This window comes from Phocoena phocoena, chromosome 12 (genome assembly GCF_963924675.1).
Source record: "Phocoena phocoena chromosome 12, mPhoPho1.1, whole genome shotgun sequence".
NCBI classification, from domain to species: Eukaryota; Metazoa; Chordata; class Mammalia; order Artiodactyla; family Phocoenidae; genus Phocoena; species Phocoena phocoena.
The window spans coordinates 25347836-25367438 of NC_089230.1; the positions used below are offsets into that span (position 1 = coordinate 25347836).

General features: G+C 40.2%; 1 protein-coding gene across 1 annotated transcript in view; it reads right to left on the minus strand.

The window, feature by feature from the left end:
* Window positions 1-19603, minus strand: part of ARFGEF3 (ARFGEF family member 3) — a 182477-nt gene that overhangs the window by 14960 nt on the left and 147914 nt on the right. Inside the window, exons 25-32 of the mRNA XM_065888865.1 lie at window positions 18735-18838; window positions 16866-17010; window positions 7924-8052; window positions 5741-5917; window positions 4051-4165; window positions 3173-3275; window positions 2835-2966; window positions 954-1075 (exon numbers count right to left, since the gene is read on the minus strand). Of these exons, the coding sequence (XP_065744937.1) occupies window positions 954-1075; window positions 2835-2966; window positions 3173-3275; window positions 4051-4165; window positions 5741-5917; window positions 7924-8052; window positions 16866-17010; window positions 18735-18838 (1027 nt within the window). The remainder of the gene's footprint in view (window positions 1-953; window positions 1076-2834; window positions 2967-3172; window positions 3276-4050; window positions 4166-5740; window positions 5918-7923; window positions 8053-16865; window positions 17011-18734; window positions 18839-19603) is intronic.

Consider the following 19603-nt stretch of genomic DNA (forward strand, 5'->3'; position numbering starts at 1 on the left):
CTCTCCCTAACATGGAAATGGTAAAGGACACGGGCATTGCGCTCAGCTAGACCTGGTTTTGATTCCAGCTCCCCCGCTTCGCCCCGCTTCGCAGTCTCCCTGAATGTTTCCTCATGATTACCTACTCCCTGTACTTCATCTATTGAACTCAAATACTTATCATCATTATTAGTGTGTCAGAAGTTTTAAAAAGGGAACTTTCAGTCACTGGCTTCATCTTAAACTCTAGGAACAATGGTTTTTTTGGCAGGATGATATATTTAAAGAGAGCAAGTTTCCTGTGGCATGCACTGAGTTTTCTGTATCCTAACAGCTGTACTGCTCATGAGAAGTTAATGATGTTATTTCTCACTGAAACAATATGAATCAGAGCTCATATTATTTTTTTAAAAAGGATTATGATATGTATGATGCTATAGCTAGTGAGTTGTGCCCCGCCCCTGGCAAATTCATACATGGAAGTCCTAATCCATAGTATCACAGAATGCATACTTGGAAAAAGGGTCTTTAAAGAAATAATTGGGTTAATGAGGGCATTAGGATGGGCCTTAATCCAGTATGACTGGTGTCCTCCTAAGAGGAAGAAATTTGCACAAAGACACATACAGAGGAAAGACCATGCAAAGACACAGGGAACGGACGTTCATCTAGAAGCCAAGGAGGGAGGCCTCAGAAGAATCCAACATGGCTGCCACCCTGATCTTGGACTTCTGGGCTCTGGAACTGTGAGAAATTAATTTCCTGTTGTTTAAGCCACCCAGTCTGTGTACTTTGTTATGGCAGCCCTAGCAAACGAACACATGTGAAATGTGGGAAATTTGGTTAAAATGCTAGCAAGTTTTTGCTAAGTGACTCCACAACCATTTTCAGTATTCTTGGCTGAAGCCTGAATTACAATGAGCAGGAGCTGGGGATAAATGAACTGTCCTATTTATGAGCGCTTAGTTGCTTACCTTTTCTTGGTGTGTCCATTTGGCTTCTCATCAGGAGGCAGTTCAATAATGAGCTGACAGGACTGAGCATGATCAAAGTTGTTGGGAGTCTTTGGGGAGCTCTGGGTGTCCAACATAAACACCTGCACACATATCCAAAGGTACAGGTCAGAGGGCCACCATCCTCGACCTGCCTCCGCCAGGGATCAGCTGGATGGCCTTCGGCAAGTGGCTCACTCTTTCTACTCATTCTTTCTACTCATTTTTTCACCTTTAAAATGAGGTTGGTAATGATTTCCTACTGGTATGTTTGTTGAGAGAATTAAATGAATTAATATGTGTGTACTGACATATGCAAAGCATTAGAACAGAAGAGTAAGTACTCAAAGTTAGCTGCTGGCACGAACAGTAATAACACTACTGCTTCTGCCACGTGACAAGTCATTACACTCCAAATAGCAAGGACTGACATTTAATGTTGTTAAGAGTAAATAAAAAAGAGGTCTTCTCTGTCTAAACCACGCAGGAACAGGAAACTAATTGGGGCTTCTCCTGTCAGGGCTGCTGCTGTGGCCATGCTGCTCTATTAACAGCCAATAGGAGAAGTGACTTAGAAAACAGTAGCCACTTCTCGGATTCTGATCCAAATGATTTCATTTGACATTATTTAATATACCTTCACTACTTCCCTTTGGAAACCTGAGTATTCTTAAGGAATTTTTTCTTTCCAACTCTTGTTAAATTATCAGATCATTAAAAAAAAAAAAATTATCATCATTGAATACTGGGTTATCTGAAGAGTAAATATGGGAGAAGGTTTGGGACTGAAGAAGAAAGTAATATGAAGAAATGAAAGATTCACTAACTATTTCAGAACAGGATTCCATTCTCATATTCTTGCTGTGGGTGGAAAGACTGCTGGATGCACATGGGGAAATTCCTCATCTAGTCAGCTGTGAAGGCTTTCTACTTAGAGAGGCTACCCCTTCAGACGAGTACCACCCTCTTGCCTTCTCTGTTATGGTTCCTGGCCAGAACCCGTGTCTGGGATGTTAGGAATGTGCTCAGCAGATGTGAGTAGTTGAAGGTAGGAGGTTCTTGCCCCACTCTCTGAGGAGAGCTGGGGAAAGCGCTTCAGAAGCCAGACCTGGCAGGAAACTTCTCGACTAATAGGGTGAACGTGACTGAGTTCTTTTTGTTGATAGGGAATCCTGGGTTATCAATGTGCTAAGGGGAAATTCTGTTAAGGACTTCTGTAATTTAGTGATTCATTGATTCAAGAAATATTTAATAAGTGCCTTCCATCTGCCCTGCTCTAGGACTACCAATATACAGAATATGTTCTCTGCTCCTGGCTCATCAGCTTACAACCAACTTTTGTGACTTCTGCCATGTGTCAGAAGAAAAAGTCATTGGTACATGGTGACTCCTGCACGGATAAGTACATCTTAATTTTACCGGTTAGTTAACATTCAACTCAAATTTATTAAACAACTTGTAAATGTTAAGCTCTTTGCTGTGTATAGGAGATACAGGAAAAAAAATAAGTTTACCATTTTTAGACACTCATAGTCTAGCATTAACAATAGTATTTCAGTAACTATAATAACATAAGTAGTGCAAGTCAAGTTATGTATGAAGTGCAGCGGCCGGGTGGAAAAGGACCCTATTTGATCAGGGTACTGCAGGATGCAACAAGCTAGAAATGGTGAGAGGACTATGACGCTCTTGACTAGGTTCAAGTGATTTCTGGAAAAGAACAGCACTGGCTAGAGCTCAGAGCCAGGACACATATGTCCCTAAAGGAATGAAAGGCAGTGTGGTGATGCACGGCCTTCAGAAACGACCCCTAGCAATATCTCAAGCTTCCAGAGACCCTGGGATCCAAAACCCCATCCTTACCTGCTGAGCCATGGCTCGGATGCGCCAGTACTCAGCCTCAGCACTGGGGGAGGAGGATGGAGCCGCCACCCTCACCTGGCAGCCTTCCCCGCTGAAGCTCTCGGTGCCGCTGTGGAAGCAGCCCAGCAGATCCTGGGGAGAAACACAGCAGTCGTTCGCTGGGTGCACCTGAGTTCATGGCTCCAGGCCCTGTGTCTGAGACAAAGTACTGATCCAGCTACCTTGTTCCCACCAAGTGAGACCGCCTTCTACAAGGAGGGAGGTGGAATCCAGGAGACCCAAGTTGAGGATCACCAGGAAGGCTGGAGGTGCCCTGGTCTCTCCTCTGAGTGACTTACCTTCACCGGCTTGAGTGTGGCCGAGAAGGCGTCCTGCAGGGCACAGCAAGCCAGCCTCCACATCTCCTCCGTGAACACGGGGCCCGCTGTCACGAGGACGTACCTGCCAGGAGAAAAAAGGAAAGAAGTCTTGAATTCATATATTTTATTGTCACAAAAGGTAGGTAGGTCCTTCCAGACGCGTGCCTAGATTTAGTCTATAGTTCCCTTACAAGTTTTGCTGGCTTTTGTCACTCTTGCCTTCGGCCCATCTGGTATGCCGTTGTCCTAATACTATTTCCTAACCCATTTAATGTAAAAAAAAATATATATATCAATGGATCCCCACTACAAATAGGCTGATGTTTAAACTTAGGCTTGCATGTATATATTCTATACTAATTTTCCCATTCCAGCCCAATTTGCCACTACTCCTCTACACGTAACAAGATAAAACCCTCTTGTCACTTGTAACTCTTATCTCCATGTATGTGTTCATGTTGTTCTTCTGCTTACAAAGTCGCCACCTAGCGGAAGCTAACCCACCTTGGGAGATCTGACCAAGTATCATTACTACAGAAGCTCTGGCTGACTGCTCTACTCCCCGGGCGTCTCGTCCTTTCATGGCATTTATAGTTCCTCCTTCCTATTATCACTTTTCCCATGACTCTCTTTGCTCCCTGCGGGTAGGGACCTTGGTCACATCACTTTCTGGGCAGCAGAGCACCCTGTATAGTGACTTACACAATAAATATTTGCTGACTGGATGAAATGAAGAGTTAGTAGCACAGTCATTTTTATTTATAAGAAGTAGACTGCTACCATCAAAGAATTTAATTCCCCTGGATTTCATAATAAAAACTCCAGCTTTGTGGAGAGCCAGGGAACCTTGATGTCACCTAATACAGGAGCAGCCCACTCGGGAGATGGTTTCTGTGGGCTTGGCCACACACGCCACCAGCAACTCAAAGAGGTCCTTCAGCATGGTGTTCAGCATGCTCTCGTACCTGATGTCTGCAGGAAAATCAAAGCAAGATTGCACTCAGCGGTATTGCAAAGGAACGGGCTGGGCAGCATCTATACTACAGCAAAAGAGGAAAGGCTAAATGATACAAAAAATAGACAAGTATCTGGGAAATAGAACAATGAGAAAAATGGCCATAACAACAAAAATAAAACACTCATTATAGCAAAAATTACCTTGGTTTTTACCTAATTTTAGCTTGTTTCATCCATTTCTAGATATATCAAGATGAAATGCATGGGGCTCACTTTAATGTGTTGATGTACCCTTTTCAAAGTATATAATTCCTCTGCTTAAGCAAAATAGAACATATACTATTATACAGCCTGAATATTAGCTAGTAAAAAATTTTAATTCTTAAAGGGAAAGATAGATAAAACAAACATTCCTTACGGCTGATCGTTGCATTAGATTGAGTTAAATGCTCTTAGTAAACAAAAAATCTTCTCATACCAACTACTACTTCTTGAACCTTTTCAGTTTGGCTTCAGTCTGCATGCTGTCCCCAGACTAAAGAAAATAAGACCTCCCCAAATCACATTCTGTTTGCCCAGTTCAAGGAATACGCCAGTGTTCTTTTCCACAAAGTCCTTGCGATGCCACAGAACCAATTCTCAGTGGAATCCTCAAGGGTCCTGAGCTGTGCAAAGCCAGGACCTGGACAGAAACTCTTCCCCTAGGGATGCAGTTAGTGCCTGCATGTGGAAATACCCATTTTTCTTCTTTCTCGATCGGTGTGTTTTTTGCAGGGCAAATTGTCCTTACTAAGCTTAGTGGAGACCCCCATTTCTTATCTTTGCTTTTTGACTCTTCCTTGGGGTCAAGTTCTCATGAGTTTCTCTAACCTCGCCAACAAGGGAGCCTCTGACCTCCCCTTTTCCCTTAAACTTCTGTATGTCTTTCCCTTTTCTTTGTAACCTTTAGGGCTAGCAGCAAGATTCCTCCTGCTCCCAAATTTCCAGATCTTTCCATGCCAAGTATCTATTTCACAAATGCTGCTCCACTGATACCACAGCTGACATAACAGCTCCCTGTCTGCTGACTTCAGCATACTATCTACCTCACACTTCCAAATCTTTTTCAAAGTGCCACAGATATGACCCCCCCCTCTTCCCCCCAATCTGTTAAGTAACCTCTTGCCCATAATCTGAGCCTTTTCTAAAACCCTGCCTCTTCCATTTAGCCTCCCCAGATGCAGCAGGACAATAGGATACGCTCTGTCCCTTACCCCCCAGCCTAGAGGGGTATTTCTTCTTTTTTAATTTATTATATACTTGAACTTGCCTCCCCTCTCCTAATGCACAGATATCCTAGACCTCATTAGGTGTTTTATTTTTAGTCACACATGTATTTTAAGCATTCTGTTTGATAATTTTGTAGAGGACACAGGGGTACCAATCTTCTTCTTGACAACCTACTATTAGAAGGCTGGCACTAACCACGTAATTCTATTTTAATAATTCCCAGGACAAAAATCACGCACTGGTGTTTACTAAGTACTTCTAGACAATGCTGCTGTCTACTAAACAACTACTCAGCATGAGCTGCTCTGGCACCATAGATACCTGAGTGGATGAAGCTCTGGATGTGCTCCACCACCAGCTCACAGGACAGACCAATGGCATGCTTGAAGTTAGCAGAGGCCACGTCCCAGTAAGAATGGTCTTTATGGCTACGGCGAAGCCAAAGGGACATCACAGGAAGGAGAAGGTGAACAACCGCATAGATGCCAAACCCTGGTCCTGAAAAAGAAAGGTCAGCATCAGAATTGTGACCTTAGCACCCTCCTGCAACAGAATGGCAGTGCCAAGTGACGGCAGAGAGCTTCCCACCTCTTTCCTCTTTCGCAGGAGCTCCCCATTCTGAGAAGGAGCAAGGAAAAAGAATTTACCACTGATTGGGAAACATATGGTCTTTGGTGACATTCTTCTTTTTTGTTTCTGCATGATTTTAATTACGTAATACGTAAATATACTCATTAAAAATTCAAACAATACTGATAAAGCTAAAGTATCACTTGATCAATTCCTTAGTCCCCATAAACATACAAATACACATATAAGAAAAAGTTCACCCTTTGAACTCTAAGTATGTATATTTATATGAAACTAAGAGTACATATATTTATAAGAAACAGAGAAATAGAGGTTTTTTTAAATTACTTTTATATAAATGGGATACGGTAAACCTTGGTCTGCATGTTGATTTTTTGCCCATAACAGTTACAAGTTGGAGATCATTCTGTGTCAGCAAATTAGATATTCCTCATTTTTATTACCACGTACTGTTCCAAACTATTCAAACTGTATATGCATTAGTTTACTTATCCATTCCCTGACTGATGGAAATTTAAGATGTTTCTATATTTTGCTTTATGGATAACACTAATAAAAATATTTGTGGAAATGTTGATGGATTTTTAAAATTCTGACTACAAAAGCAAGGTATCCTTTTCATAATAAACACAGAAAACACATGAGATATAAAGAAGAAGAAAATAATATTTTGATGTATTTCCTTCTAGTATTTTTTGAATGTATTATCTTTGGGTGTATGTGTATATTTATCAAATGCTTCTCAGAAAGTTGAGCTTGTACTCCACACTATATATATTTTAACATAATGCCCTATAAACAATTATTGATGTCACTAAATATTATTCAGATATTCATTTTAATGCCTGTAGATATTTACATGCTTTTACCACAACTTATTTAACCCATTTAGGGTGTTCAGAATTATTTTGGTATCCAAGATGCTTCATCAAACATCATTATATACAGAATGTTCTCTTCATTACTGTTAATTTCCTTTCATAGATTTCTAGGTGTAGAATTATTGGGCTAAAACGCTCTTCATACACACTTAGTAGTAGAAAATGATACCGACCAATAAAACAGATTTAGAAATAGTGGCATATAATTAATTCTATAAGATACCTGCTCATTCTTGGATAGAAAGTCTTTAAATTTTTAATGTGTAGGAGTAGCTATAATGGTGTTCCTGAAAAAAATTCTGATATAAACTTTGCTATGGATCTTAAAACAGTATCACTTATCAAGTCTTCATCAGTTTATACTGAATACAAAACTCCTCTTATTACTCGGGAATTAAACTAGTGGTTTCATTTGTGGTTCTGATTCTGTTAGTGAAAACTAAAATTTCTATAAAAAATTTCTCCGATCTTGGGAAAATTTGATGAGTAAGTGTGCATGCCAACCTTGACTAATTCAGAAGAAATAAATTCCCAAGGGCCATTTCCTGTACTATCAGGAACTCACTAGATGGCTTTTCCCAAATATAATCACCTATGACCCTTAGACAATTAAGATGTTGCTGTCTTCATACCTTTGAGTGGTTGGTTCATGTCAGTGGTAGACCTGTTAAGCCCTACTGACAGCCCTGGGGCCAGGAGTATATGAGACCCAGCCACAGAGGAAGGCTGTAACCATAGAACAGAGCAAAGCCAACTGGCTCAAGGGGACATTGATACCACAGCATTGGCCTGAATATAGTGGGGTTCTACACATTCACCTACCTGGCCACCACCCATTATTTATAAATGGACTGGTGGGAAACCTATAAACAATACAAGGACATGTCTTAAATGTTTAACAAATATATATATCGAGCATCTATTATGCTCTCTGGGGTTACATCAGTGAAATAGACACTAATACAAATGCCTTCCTGAAAAAAGTTACATGTATAACAAACTCCCTCAAAAGACAGACATAGAAATACTTACCAGGTGTTTTGGTAACATCTCTCAACAGCTCAAAGAGCAAATCCAAGGTCGGGGGTTGGTGCTGACGTGGACAGTTAGACACAGCTGCTGTGAGCTGCTCCAGCAGAATGATCCAGACTTCTATCAGACCTGGAAACCAAAAGCAGACCCCTGTGAAATTCAGTCAAACATGATACAGAATCATCACAAGACCAAACTAAACACTATATATAAAAGGCTTCTGAAAACTACCAAGCGCTATATGGATATAAGGCATCACCCTGTAAGGTAGCCCTCAGTGCCTATGAGCATGGATTAAATGATTTACATGTTCTGACAAAGTCAAAGAAAAAAAAATACTGTTCAAGTGTCTTCCTTACTCCCCTTCAGGAGGAAGGTGATGTGGTATGTAAATTCTACTATATGAAACAATTGTTAGATTCATTGGAAGTTGATGATAGCAAAGTAATAATATCCTTTTAGTTCCATCACTTTAATCCTTTTTAAAAAAATTATAAATATATATAACAAAAATTGCCATTTTAACCATTTTTACATGTGTAATTCAGTAGTATTAATTACACATATGATGTTGTGCAACCATCATTACTATTAATTTCCAAGACTTTTTCATTACCTCAGAGAGAAACTATAACCAGTAAGCAACAACTCTGCATTCTCCGCATCACTCCAGCACCTGCTAACCTGTGTCTGGCTTATTTCACTTAGCATAATGTTTTCAAGGTACATCCATGTTGTAGCATGTATCATAACTTCATTCCTTTTTATGGATGAATTATATTCCATTGTATGTATATACCACAGTTTGTTTATTGAGGTACAAAAGTATCTAGAGTAGAATATGCAAAATAGCTCACTCTATATCTTATTTTAATACTTCCAATTTTCCAGCAAAAGAAAACTGTATGAGAAGATGCAACGTTGAAATACTCCCATTAAAAAAAACCTACTTCCCCAATTTTGAATATCCCCATTAATAGGAGCCAAAACCAAAGTCATACACAATAAATATACGAAAACCAGGTGACAAGAAATTCTCATGAACCTCAAAATATAAGTGGGGGTGGACAAGCTAATTAATAGGATATGCAGGGGAAAGAAAAACATGTTATACACTACTGTAAGGGGAGCAACCAATAAAATCCAAGCGGAAAACTCTACGTGACAAAGAACCTCACTTCTTCAACAAATAAATTGCAAAGACGTAAAAGAGAGATGGAGAGGAAAATCTATAGACTGACAAGGACTTAAGAGATAGAGCAGCCACACATGTAGTGTAGATCTTACATGAACCTTGAAAATTAACTGATATGTATAAGAAAACTGGCAAATTGGCTATAAGTTAAAAATAGCTGAAGCCACCTTGGACGTGAATCCGGGCCTGTCAGGCCCAGGTGGAGTCCCTGGCACGCTGGGCAGCGCGGGCGGTGCAAATGGCCTGGCTCTGACTCTGAGAACACCAGGCTGCCCTGTGCACCTGAGGCCACTGCCCTGCCCCTCCTGCAGCCCTGGGTCCCCATTGCCATGCACCAGCCAGGCAGTTCCAGGGATTTGGATGTCCGTGTTTTTGGGTGACGGTTACTTCGCCTGCCGCAAGCTTGTGGGATCTTGGTTCCCAGGACAGAGGTCAGGCCTGAGCTCCTGTGGTGGGAGCTCCGAGTCCAAACTGCTGGACTAACGGAGAACCTCAGACCCCAGGGAGTATCAATTGGAGTAAGGCCTCACAGAGGTCCTCATCTCAGCACCAAGACCCAGCTCTATCCAACTGCCTGCAAACTCCAGTGCTGGATGTCTCAGGCCAAACAACCAGTAAGACAGGAATACAGAAGCACCCATCAAAAAACAAAATTAAACAACAAAAAAATTGTTACAGACGAAGAAGTAAGGTAAAAACCTACAACACCAAATAAATGAAGATGAAATAGGCAACCTACCTGAAAAAGAATTCAGAGTAATGATAGTAAAGATGATCCAAAATCTCAGAAACTGATGGAGAAAATACAAGAAACATTTAACAAGGATCTAGAAGAACTAAAGAGCAAACGAACAGTGGTGAACAACACAATTACTGAAATTAAAAATACTCTAGAAGGAATCAATAACAGAATAACTGAGGCAGAAGAATGGATAAGTGAGCTGGAAGATAAAATGGTGGAAATAAGTGCCAGGGAGCAGGATAAAGAAAAAAGAATGAAGAGAATTGAGGACAGTCTCAGAGACCTCTGGGACAACATTAAATGCACCAACGTTCAAATTATAGGGGTTCCAGAAGAAGAGGAGAAAAAGAAAGGATCTGAGAAAATATTTGAAGAGATTATAGTTGCAAACTTCCCTCACATGGGAAAGGAAATAGTCAAGTCCAGGAAGCACAGAGAGTACCATACAGGATAAACACAAAGAGAAACATGCCAAGACACATATTAATCAAACTATCAAGAATTAAATACAAAGAAAGATATTAAAAGCAGCAAGGGAAAAGCAACAAATAACATACAAGGGTATCTCCATAAGGTTAACAGCTGATCTTTCAGCAGAAACTCTGCAAGCCAGAGGGAGTGACAGGACATATTTAAAGGGATGAAAGGGAAAAAACTACAACCAAGATTACTCTACCCAGCAAGGATCTCATTCAGATTCAATGGAGAAATTAAAACCTTTACAGATAAGCAAAAGTTAAGAGAATTCAGCACCACCAAACCACCTTTACAACAAATGCTAGAGGAACTTCTCTAGGCAGGAAACACAAGAGAAGGAAAAGACCTACAATAACAAACCCAAAACAATTAAGGAAATGGTAATAGGAACATACATATCAATAATTACCTTAAATGTAAATGGATTAAATGCTCCAACCAAAAGACACAGACTGGCTGAATGGATACAAAACCAAGACCCATTTATATGCTGTCTCCAAGAGACCCACTTCAGACCTAGGGACACATACAGACTGAAAGTGAAGGGATGGAAAAAGAGATTCCATGCAAATGGAAATCAAAAGAAAGCTGGAGGGACTTCCCTAGTGGTGCAGTGGTTAAGAATCCGCATGCCAATGCAGGGGACACGGGTTCAATCCCTGGTTTGGGAAGATCCCACATGCCGTGGAGCAACTAAGCCCATGCACCACAACTACTGAGCCTGTGTTCTAGAGCCCGAGAGCCACAACTACTGAACCCACGTGCCACAACTACTGAAGCCCGTGCGCCTAGAGCCATTGCTCTGCAACAAGAGAAGCCACCTCAATGAGAAGCCCGAGCACCGCAATGAAGAGTAGCCCCCGCTCGCCACAACTAGAGAAAACCAGTGCACAGCAACGAAGACCCAACTGAGCCAAAAACAAATAAATAAAAAGTAAATAAATTTTTAAAAAAAAGAAACCTTGAGTAGCAATTCTTGTATCACACAAAATAGACTTTAAAATAAAGACTATTACAAGAGACAAAGAAGGACACTACATAATGATCAAGTGATCAATCCAAGAAGAAGATATTAGAATTGTAAATATTTATGCACCCAAAATAGGAGCACCTCAATACATTAGGCAAATGCTAACAGCCAGAAAAGGGGAAATCGTAAGTAACACAATCACAGTAGGGGACGTTAACACCCCACTTTCACCAATGGACAGATCATCCAAAATGAAAATAAAGAAAGAAACACAAGCTTTAAATGACACATTAAACAAAATGGACTTAATTGATATTTATAGGACATTCTATCCAAAAACAACAGAATACACTTTCTTCTCAAGTGCTCATGGAACATTCTCCAGGATAGACTATATCTTAGGTTACAGATCAAGCCTTGGTAAATTTAAGAAAATTGAAATCGTATCAAGTATCTTTTCCAACCATAAAGCTATGAGACTAGATATCAAATACACGAAAAAATATGTAAAATATACAAACACATGGAGGCTAAACAATACCACTACTAAATAACCAGAGATCACTGAAGAACTCAAATAGGTAATCAAAAAATACCTAGAAACAAATGACAATGAAAATACGATAACCCAAAACCTATGGGATGGAGCAAAAGCAGTTCTAAGAGGGAAGTTTATGGCAATACAATCCTACCTCAAGAAACAAGAAAAATCTCAAACAACCTAACTTTACACCTAAAGCAATTAGAGAAAGAACAAAAAAAACCCCAAAGTCAGCAGAAGGAAAAAAGTCATAAAGATCATATCAGAAATAAATGAAGGAAACAATAGCAAAGATCAATAAAACTAAAAGCTGGTTCTTTGAGAAGATAAACAAAATTGATAAACCATTAGCCAGACTCATCAAGAAAAAAAGGGAGAAGACTCAGATCAACAGAATTAGAAATGAAAAAGGAGTGGTAACAACCGACACTGCAGAAATACAAAGAAAGGATCATGAGAAATCACTACAAGCAACTATATGCCAATAAAATGGACAGCCCGGAAGAAATGGACAAATTCTTAGAAAAGCACAACCTTCCAAGACTGAACCAGGAAGAAATAGAAAATATAAACCAATCACAAGCACCGAAATTGAAAGTGTGATTAAAAATCTTCCAACAGGGCTTCCCTGGTGGCGCAGTGGTTGATAGTCCGCCTGCTGATACAGGGGACACAGGTTCATGCCCCGGTCCAGGAAGATCCCACATGCCGCGGAGCGGCTGGGCCTGTGAGCCATGGCCACTGAGCCTGCGTGTCCGGAGCCTGTGCTCCACAATGGGAGAGGCCACAACAGTGAGAGGCCCGTGTACCACAAAAAAAAAAAAATCTTCCAACAAACAAAAGTCCAGGACTAGATGGCTTCACAGGTGAATTCTATCAAACATTTAGTGAAGAGCTAACACCTATCCTTCTCAAACTCTTCCAAAGTATAGCAGAGGGAGGAACACTTCCAAACTCATTCTATGAGGGCACCATCACCCTGATACCAAAACCAGACAAAGATGTCACACACAAAAAATCTACAGGCTGATATCTCTGGTGAACACTGATGCAAAAATCCTCAACAAAATATTAGCAAACAGAATCCAACAGCACATTAAAAGGATCATACACCATGATCAAGTGGGATTTATCCCAGGGATGCAAGGATTCTTCCATATACGTAAATCAATCAATGTGATAAACCATATTAACAAATTGAAGAATAAAAATTATATTATCATCTCGAGATGCAGAAAAAGCGTTTGACAGAATTCAACACCCATTTATGATTAAAAACTCTCCAGAAAGTAGACATAGAGGGAACCTAAGTCAACATATTAAAGGCTATATATGACAAACCCACATCCAACATCATTCTCAATGGTGAAAAACTGAAACCATTTCCTCTAAGATCAGTAACAAGACAAAGCTGCCCACTCTAACCACTATTCAACATAGTTTTGGAAGTTTTAGCCACAGCAATCAGAGAAGAAAAGGAAATAAAAGGAATCCGAATCAGAAAAGAAGTAAAACTGTCACTGTTTGCAGATGACATGACACTTTACATAGAGAATCCTAAAGATGCTACCAGAAAACTACTAGAGCTAATCGATGAATCTGGTAGAGTAGCAGGAACCAAAATTAATGCACAGAAATCTCTTGCATTCCTATATACTAATGACGAAAAATCTGAAAGAGAAATTAAGGAAACACTCCCATTTACCACCACAACAAAAAGAATAAAAAACCTAGGTATAAACCTACCTAATGAGACAAAAGACCTGTATGCAGAAAACTATAAGATACTGATGAAAGAAATTAAAGATGATACCAACAGATGGAGAGATATACCATGTTCTTGGATTGGAAGAATCAACATTGTGAAAATGACTATACTACCCAAAGCAATCTACAGATTCAATGCAATCCCTATCAAACTACCAATGGCATTTTTCACAGAACTAGAACAAAAAATTTCTGAATTTGTATGGAAACACAAAAGACCCTGAATAGCCAAAGCAATCTTGAGAACGAAAAATGGAGCTGGAGGAATAAGGCTCCGTGACTTCAGACTATACAACAAAGCTACAGTAATCAAGACAGTATGGTACTGGCACAAAAACAGAAATATGGATCAATGGAACAGCATAGATAGCCCAAAGATAAACCCATACACATATGGTCACCTTACCTTTGATAAGGGAGGCAAGAGTATACAATGGAGAAAAGGCACCCTCTTTAATAAGTGGTGTTGGGAAAAATGGACAGCTACATGTAAAAGAACGAAATTAGAACACTTCCTAACATCATACACAAAAATACACTCAAAATGGATTAAAGACCTAAATGTAAGGACAAACACTATCAAACTCTTAGAGGAAAACATAGGCAGAACACTCTACAACATAAATCACAGCAGGATCCTTTCTGATCCACCTCCTAGAGAAATGGAAATAAAAACAAAAATAAACAAATGGGACCTAATGAAACTTAAAAGTTTTTGCACAGCAAAGGAAACTATAAACAAGAGGAAAAGACAACCCTCAGAATGGGAGAAAATATTTGTAAACGAAGCAACTGACAAAGCATTAATCTCCAAAATATACAAGCAGCTCGTGAAGCTCAATATTAAAAAAACAGACAACCCAATCCAAAAATGGGCGAAAGACCTAAATAGACATTTCTCCAAAGAAGACATATAGACTACCAACAAACACATAAAAGGATGCTCAACATCACTAATCATTAGAGAAATGCAAATCAAAACTACAATGAGGTATCACCTCACACCAGTCAGAATGGCCATCATCAAAAAATCTACAAACAATAAATGCTGGAGCGGGTATGAAGAAAAGGGAACCCTCCTGCACTGTTGGTGGGAATGTAAATTGATACAGCCACTATGGAAAACGGTATGGAGGGCTCCTTAAAAAACTGAAAATATAACTCATATGATGCAGCATCCCACTATTGGGCACATACCCTGAAAACCATAATTCAAAAAGAGTCATGTGCCACAATGTTCACTGCAGCTCTATCTACAGCCAGAATATGAAAGCAACCTAAGTGTCCACTGAGAGATGAATGGATAAAGAAGATGTGGCACATATATACAATGGAATATTACTCAGCCATAAAAGGAAATGAAACTGAGTTATTTGTAGTGAGGTGGATGAACCTAGAGACTGTCATACAGAGTGAAGTAAGTCAGAAAGAGAAAAAACAAATACTGTATACTAACACATATATATGGAATCTAAAAAAAAAAAAAATGTTCTGAAGAACCTAGGAGCAGGATAGGAATAAAGACGCAGATGTAGAGAATGGACTTGAGGACACGGGGAGGGGGAAGGGTAAGCTGGGATAAAGTGAGAGAGTATCACTGACATATATACACTACCAAATGTAAAACAGATAGCTAGTGGCAAGCAGCTGCCCAGCACAGGGAGATCAGCTCAGTGCTTTGCAACCACCTAGAGGGGTGGGATAGGGAGGGTGGGAGGGAGATGCAAGAGGGAGAGGATGTGGTGATATACATATGCATATAGCTGATTCACTTTGTTATACAGCGGAAACTAACACAACACTGTAAAGCAATTATACTCCAATAAAGATGTTAAAAAAAAAAAGTTGAAGCTGGATGAGGGGTACATGAAGGTTCATTATACCATTCTGTCTAGTTTTATATGTGTTTGAAATTTCCATAGGAGAATGGAAAAGCAATTATTTGCCTTCGGAAACCAGAGGAATAATATCTAAGTATATTGATGATGAGAAGTAATTTTTAATACTAACTTAAAGCTCTTACTTTTATTCTTTTCTCTGATCAGCTATGTTTCATATATAACTTTAAAGCCCTCAATGAATTTATACTGTGGGAAACCTTAGGTGGGCTGCCTAGAAAAAAAATGGATTAACGATTTGCACAAATGGGCAGGGAATGCTCACTGTTACATATACAAACTGTTTGCAACTGTTTTAAAGACTGTACTATAGATAAGCAACATTAGCTTCTGCTTTTAACCGTCTGGGTTGGAGGTTTAAGATGCTATGTAAAAATTCCTATCTGATTATTAAAAATGAAACCTCTATTAGGCAACATCTAGCCAATTTCCAATATCTAATTGTTCTGTACAGTAGATATTTATTCTTTCCTATATTTTTTCCTGAAAACGAATCTGAATTTGTAAGGTTTTACTGTTTATAATCCCTATGGAAAACTGGAAAATTTCTAGATATCCCCATAAGTGAATTTGTGTCTTGAAAAATAAAACAGACGAATAATGAAAAACAAACAAAAGAGCAAATTAAAAAATCTTCCCCAGAAAGTCCTTTTGCAAGGGTTTGAAACACCTGTGCTCAGATATTAGACTTCTTTGAGGATATCGTTTCCATTTTTAGGTCTAGAAACAGGACAGGGTCATCTGAATTAGCAGACAGCAAATGTGAACATGAGTGAACCAATCTGAAAATTATCCAAAGTTACTAGATTGAAGTCGAATTCACAGGAAATTACACAGGAACTAATTTGAAACATATTTTTAAAATTTATTCTTTTAATGAGCCTTCAGCTTCACCAGTCACAAACAGATTGTCTCTTCAGTAATGACTTAATTTCCCCAGTCTCTAACCAGATAGTCCTACAGGAAGTAATTATACAATGATTGTGTTTCCTAGAAGGTATTAGAGACAATTACCAGCCAATTTAAGTATCAATGCACCAAATGCAACCACAGTCCAATTTGCTAAATTCAAAAGAATTCAGAGTTAAAAACTGTATTTAGTGGAATCTGCAAATCTACACTGGTTTTAGATGGAGGTATCCATCTAAAAAGGATTGGTTTGGAGACACTGATGTAAAATGTTATCGGAGAGTCCATGGAAACTTTAGGTAGGCTTGTTCTGTTAGAATTATAAATAATAACAACATAAATGGATGATCATTCATGATATGTAAACTACTGAATTCATGGCTTAGGCTTTTGGGAATACAAACATAGCAAATAACCTGGCTAGGCCCAATCAATTAACTTACCAGTGTCATCATCAAAGTCAGACAAGACTGACTCAATTCCATCCTCACTGCTTGCTGACTGCTCCTGAAGTCTTCGGGGCAAGCTAGCAAGTCGCCCACTAAGGAATATTGGCTTCAAGGGCATTTTGTAGATTTTAGCCAACAACTAAATTAAAAATACCAAATTGCAATTATAAATTGGAAAAAGCTGCACTCCATTAAATGACAACAAAACTATATACCGGGAGAGAAGGTGGAGAGAAAACCAGAAAAGCTCCCACTGCAGCAAAGTCTTAAATTTGCCTGTGATTTGGATTCATAAGGCAGTCCACAAGAGGCATTTATCCCATGAAGCAGCTGAAACAGCATTCAGTGGCAACAAAAAGGTAGAGGAAAAGATTCTGTGGATACCTTTTCAGCATCTTAATTGCATACGAGTTTTATAGACTTTTATAAACCTGTGAAGGGAACCATAAACGTGTCAAGAATTTTTGCCTAAGAGAAAAGTGTTCTATGGGGATCACTGGGAAGACAGTCTGTAGGCAAATGAGATACCAGATTCTGATTTCCCTTCCCCTGACTCAACATCAAGGAAATGGGGGTGGGGGGAGGGCACATGGGGGATGGAGGAATCCAAGGGCAGGGTGGGTGCGATGAAGGCATGAGAAGCGGAGCTAATAGGCTGCTCGGGCTCTTTACTCCACTCTCACTGCTACAGCCCAGACCGCCGGAATCTGTTACCGGGACAGACTCCCAAGGAGCCTTGTACCTTCACGAATTAGAATTGTGCCTGCTGTGGCCCCACTGTTTCAGAAATTAGGGAAACAGCTGGGAGTGAGACAGACAGAAATCCTGCCCTGTGCATCTTACAGACATACTCCTTTCACAAATAATAAATAAAATTTGACAGAAACGTTATAGGAAAAATTAGGCAGTCCTAGAACGAGCGACCTAGGTGTGTGGGGAATGCTGGCAGGGAGTTGGTAGATACCTAAGCCCTGGTCTCTCTGAGGAGATGATGTTTCAGATGAGATCTGGACAATAAGGCGTGTCATACAGAGATCTGAGGAGAGAAAATTCCAGGCAGAGGGAACAGCAACAGCCCTGAGCAGTAACAAGCAGGGTGTGTCTGAGGGACAGAAAGGGAGTGTGGTGAGCACCGTGAGTGAGGGGCAAGGAGCTGAGGGGGGAAAGGGAGCGGGGTCAGGTCATGTGGGCCTTGTGGAAGCAGCTGGAGGAGGAAATCAGGGCTGTGCATCCTTTCTAAAGCCCTGGGGCTTAATGCTATTGATGCTATCACCAAGGGAGAGTGAGGAACAGACAGACAAGAGGACGCCAGGGACACAACCTTAGAAGACAGGAGAAGAGCTACGGAGAGGGGGTGTCACCGACGCCTAGGGAGAAAGGGCTTTGAGAAGGGAGCATAATCTTGTCCCATGGGCGTGTGACACGGTAACGACAGAGAGTCGCTGGACTTAGCATAAGGAAGGTCACTGTTCATACTGATAAATGATGTTTCATTGGATTTTTTTTTACTAGATCTTGACTGCATACTTTTTAAAATGTCTCTTTTCACTGTATGCAGCCCACTGTCCACGCTTTCGTACCATCGGAAGGATTTCTATATCTGACACAGATATAGAGATTATGGTAGTTCATGTATCGGAGTATGAATGAGAAGTTTCAGAGATCTCAAAACCCAATTGTGTGTTTTAGTACACTTTCATTACTTTCTCTCCTTTGTAGAAGCGGGGGGACAAAACTTTATACTCCAAAACTAAGCCCCAATCTCCTCAGAGACAGCAGAAAGCACTTCACTTAGGCATCCACAAAATACCTCCATGCATGTTTTGTAAGCATCTTCTGAGGTGGGTTTCAGGGCCTACGTACCTGAGAACAGCGCCTGAGGTAATCCAGGGCAGGGAGGCACAGGTCTGGGGACGTGGCTCCGGATCCTGGGACACAGTCTCCGATTTCTTTACAGTCCACCTCCCCTGGAGGCAGCAGGGGAGACAGAGACAAATATTGTTTATCCCCTTATAACAGAAGACCTACTTAGTCATACACATGCGTTCCCCAAATGTCTACTAACGTAGAAAAGAAAGGAAAAATTACTCCAAATTGTACAACCCTTTCAGTCAAATTTCCCCCTACATGTGTACATGTTAAACACATTTGGGATCACACTGTACATCTTACCTTGTTGAAATTATTCTGTTCTGTAACTCCCCTTTTCACTAAACAATGACCACTTTTTCCATATCCTGCAACAGTACTTTCAGTGGCTGGATGGTGGTTTTTTGTACCTGGACACACTGCAATTTTTCTAATTCACTTCCCTGGGCCCTGCTGTTGATGGTGCGACTCTGAAGCTTTGATGACAGGATGATCCTGGAGACCAGCCATGTGCTGGGCAGAAAGGAAGCACTAGGCCTCTCTCTGTTTGGAAAAGGACCTCCTTTGTTGCCAGCGTTCAGCACTAAACAGTGATGATAAAGGAAGACTCTGGGAAGATCTGAGACATCTGGGGTTTGGGGATGGAGACTACTAAACTGAACTGAAATGACTTCTATTTTGTGTGTATATATCTAGAAATTTAACAGATCTGTAGAGGGCATCTAGATAGTCTACAGGCGCACAGTAGGTGGAAATTATCATTTTTCTTCTCATGTACGAGTCTACTTCTACACTTTTAATAAAAGTATTCCGCAGTACTGTAATTGTTTCTGTCTACAACTGTAGCAACTGGCACCCTTCCC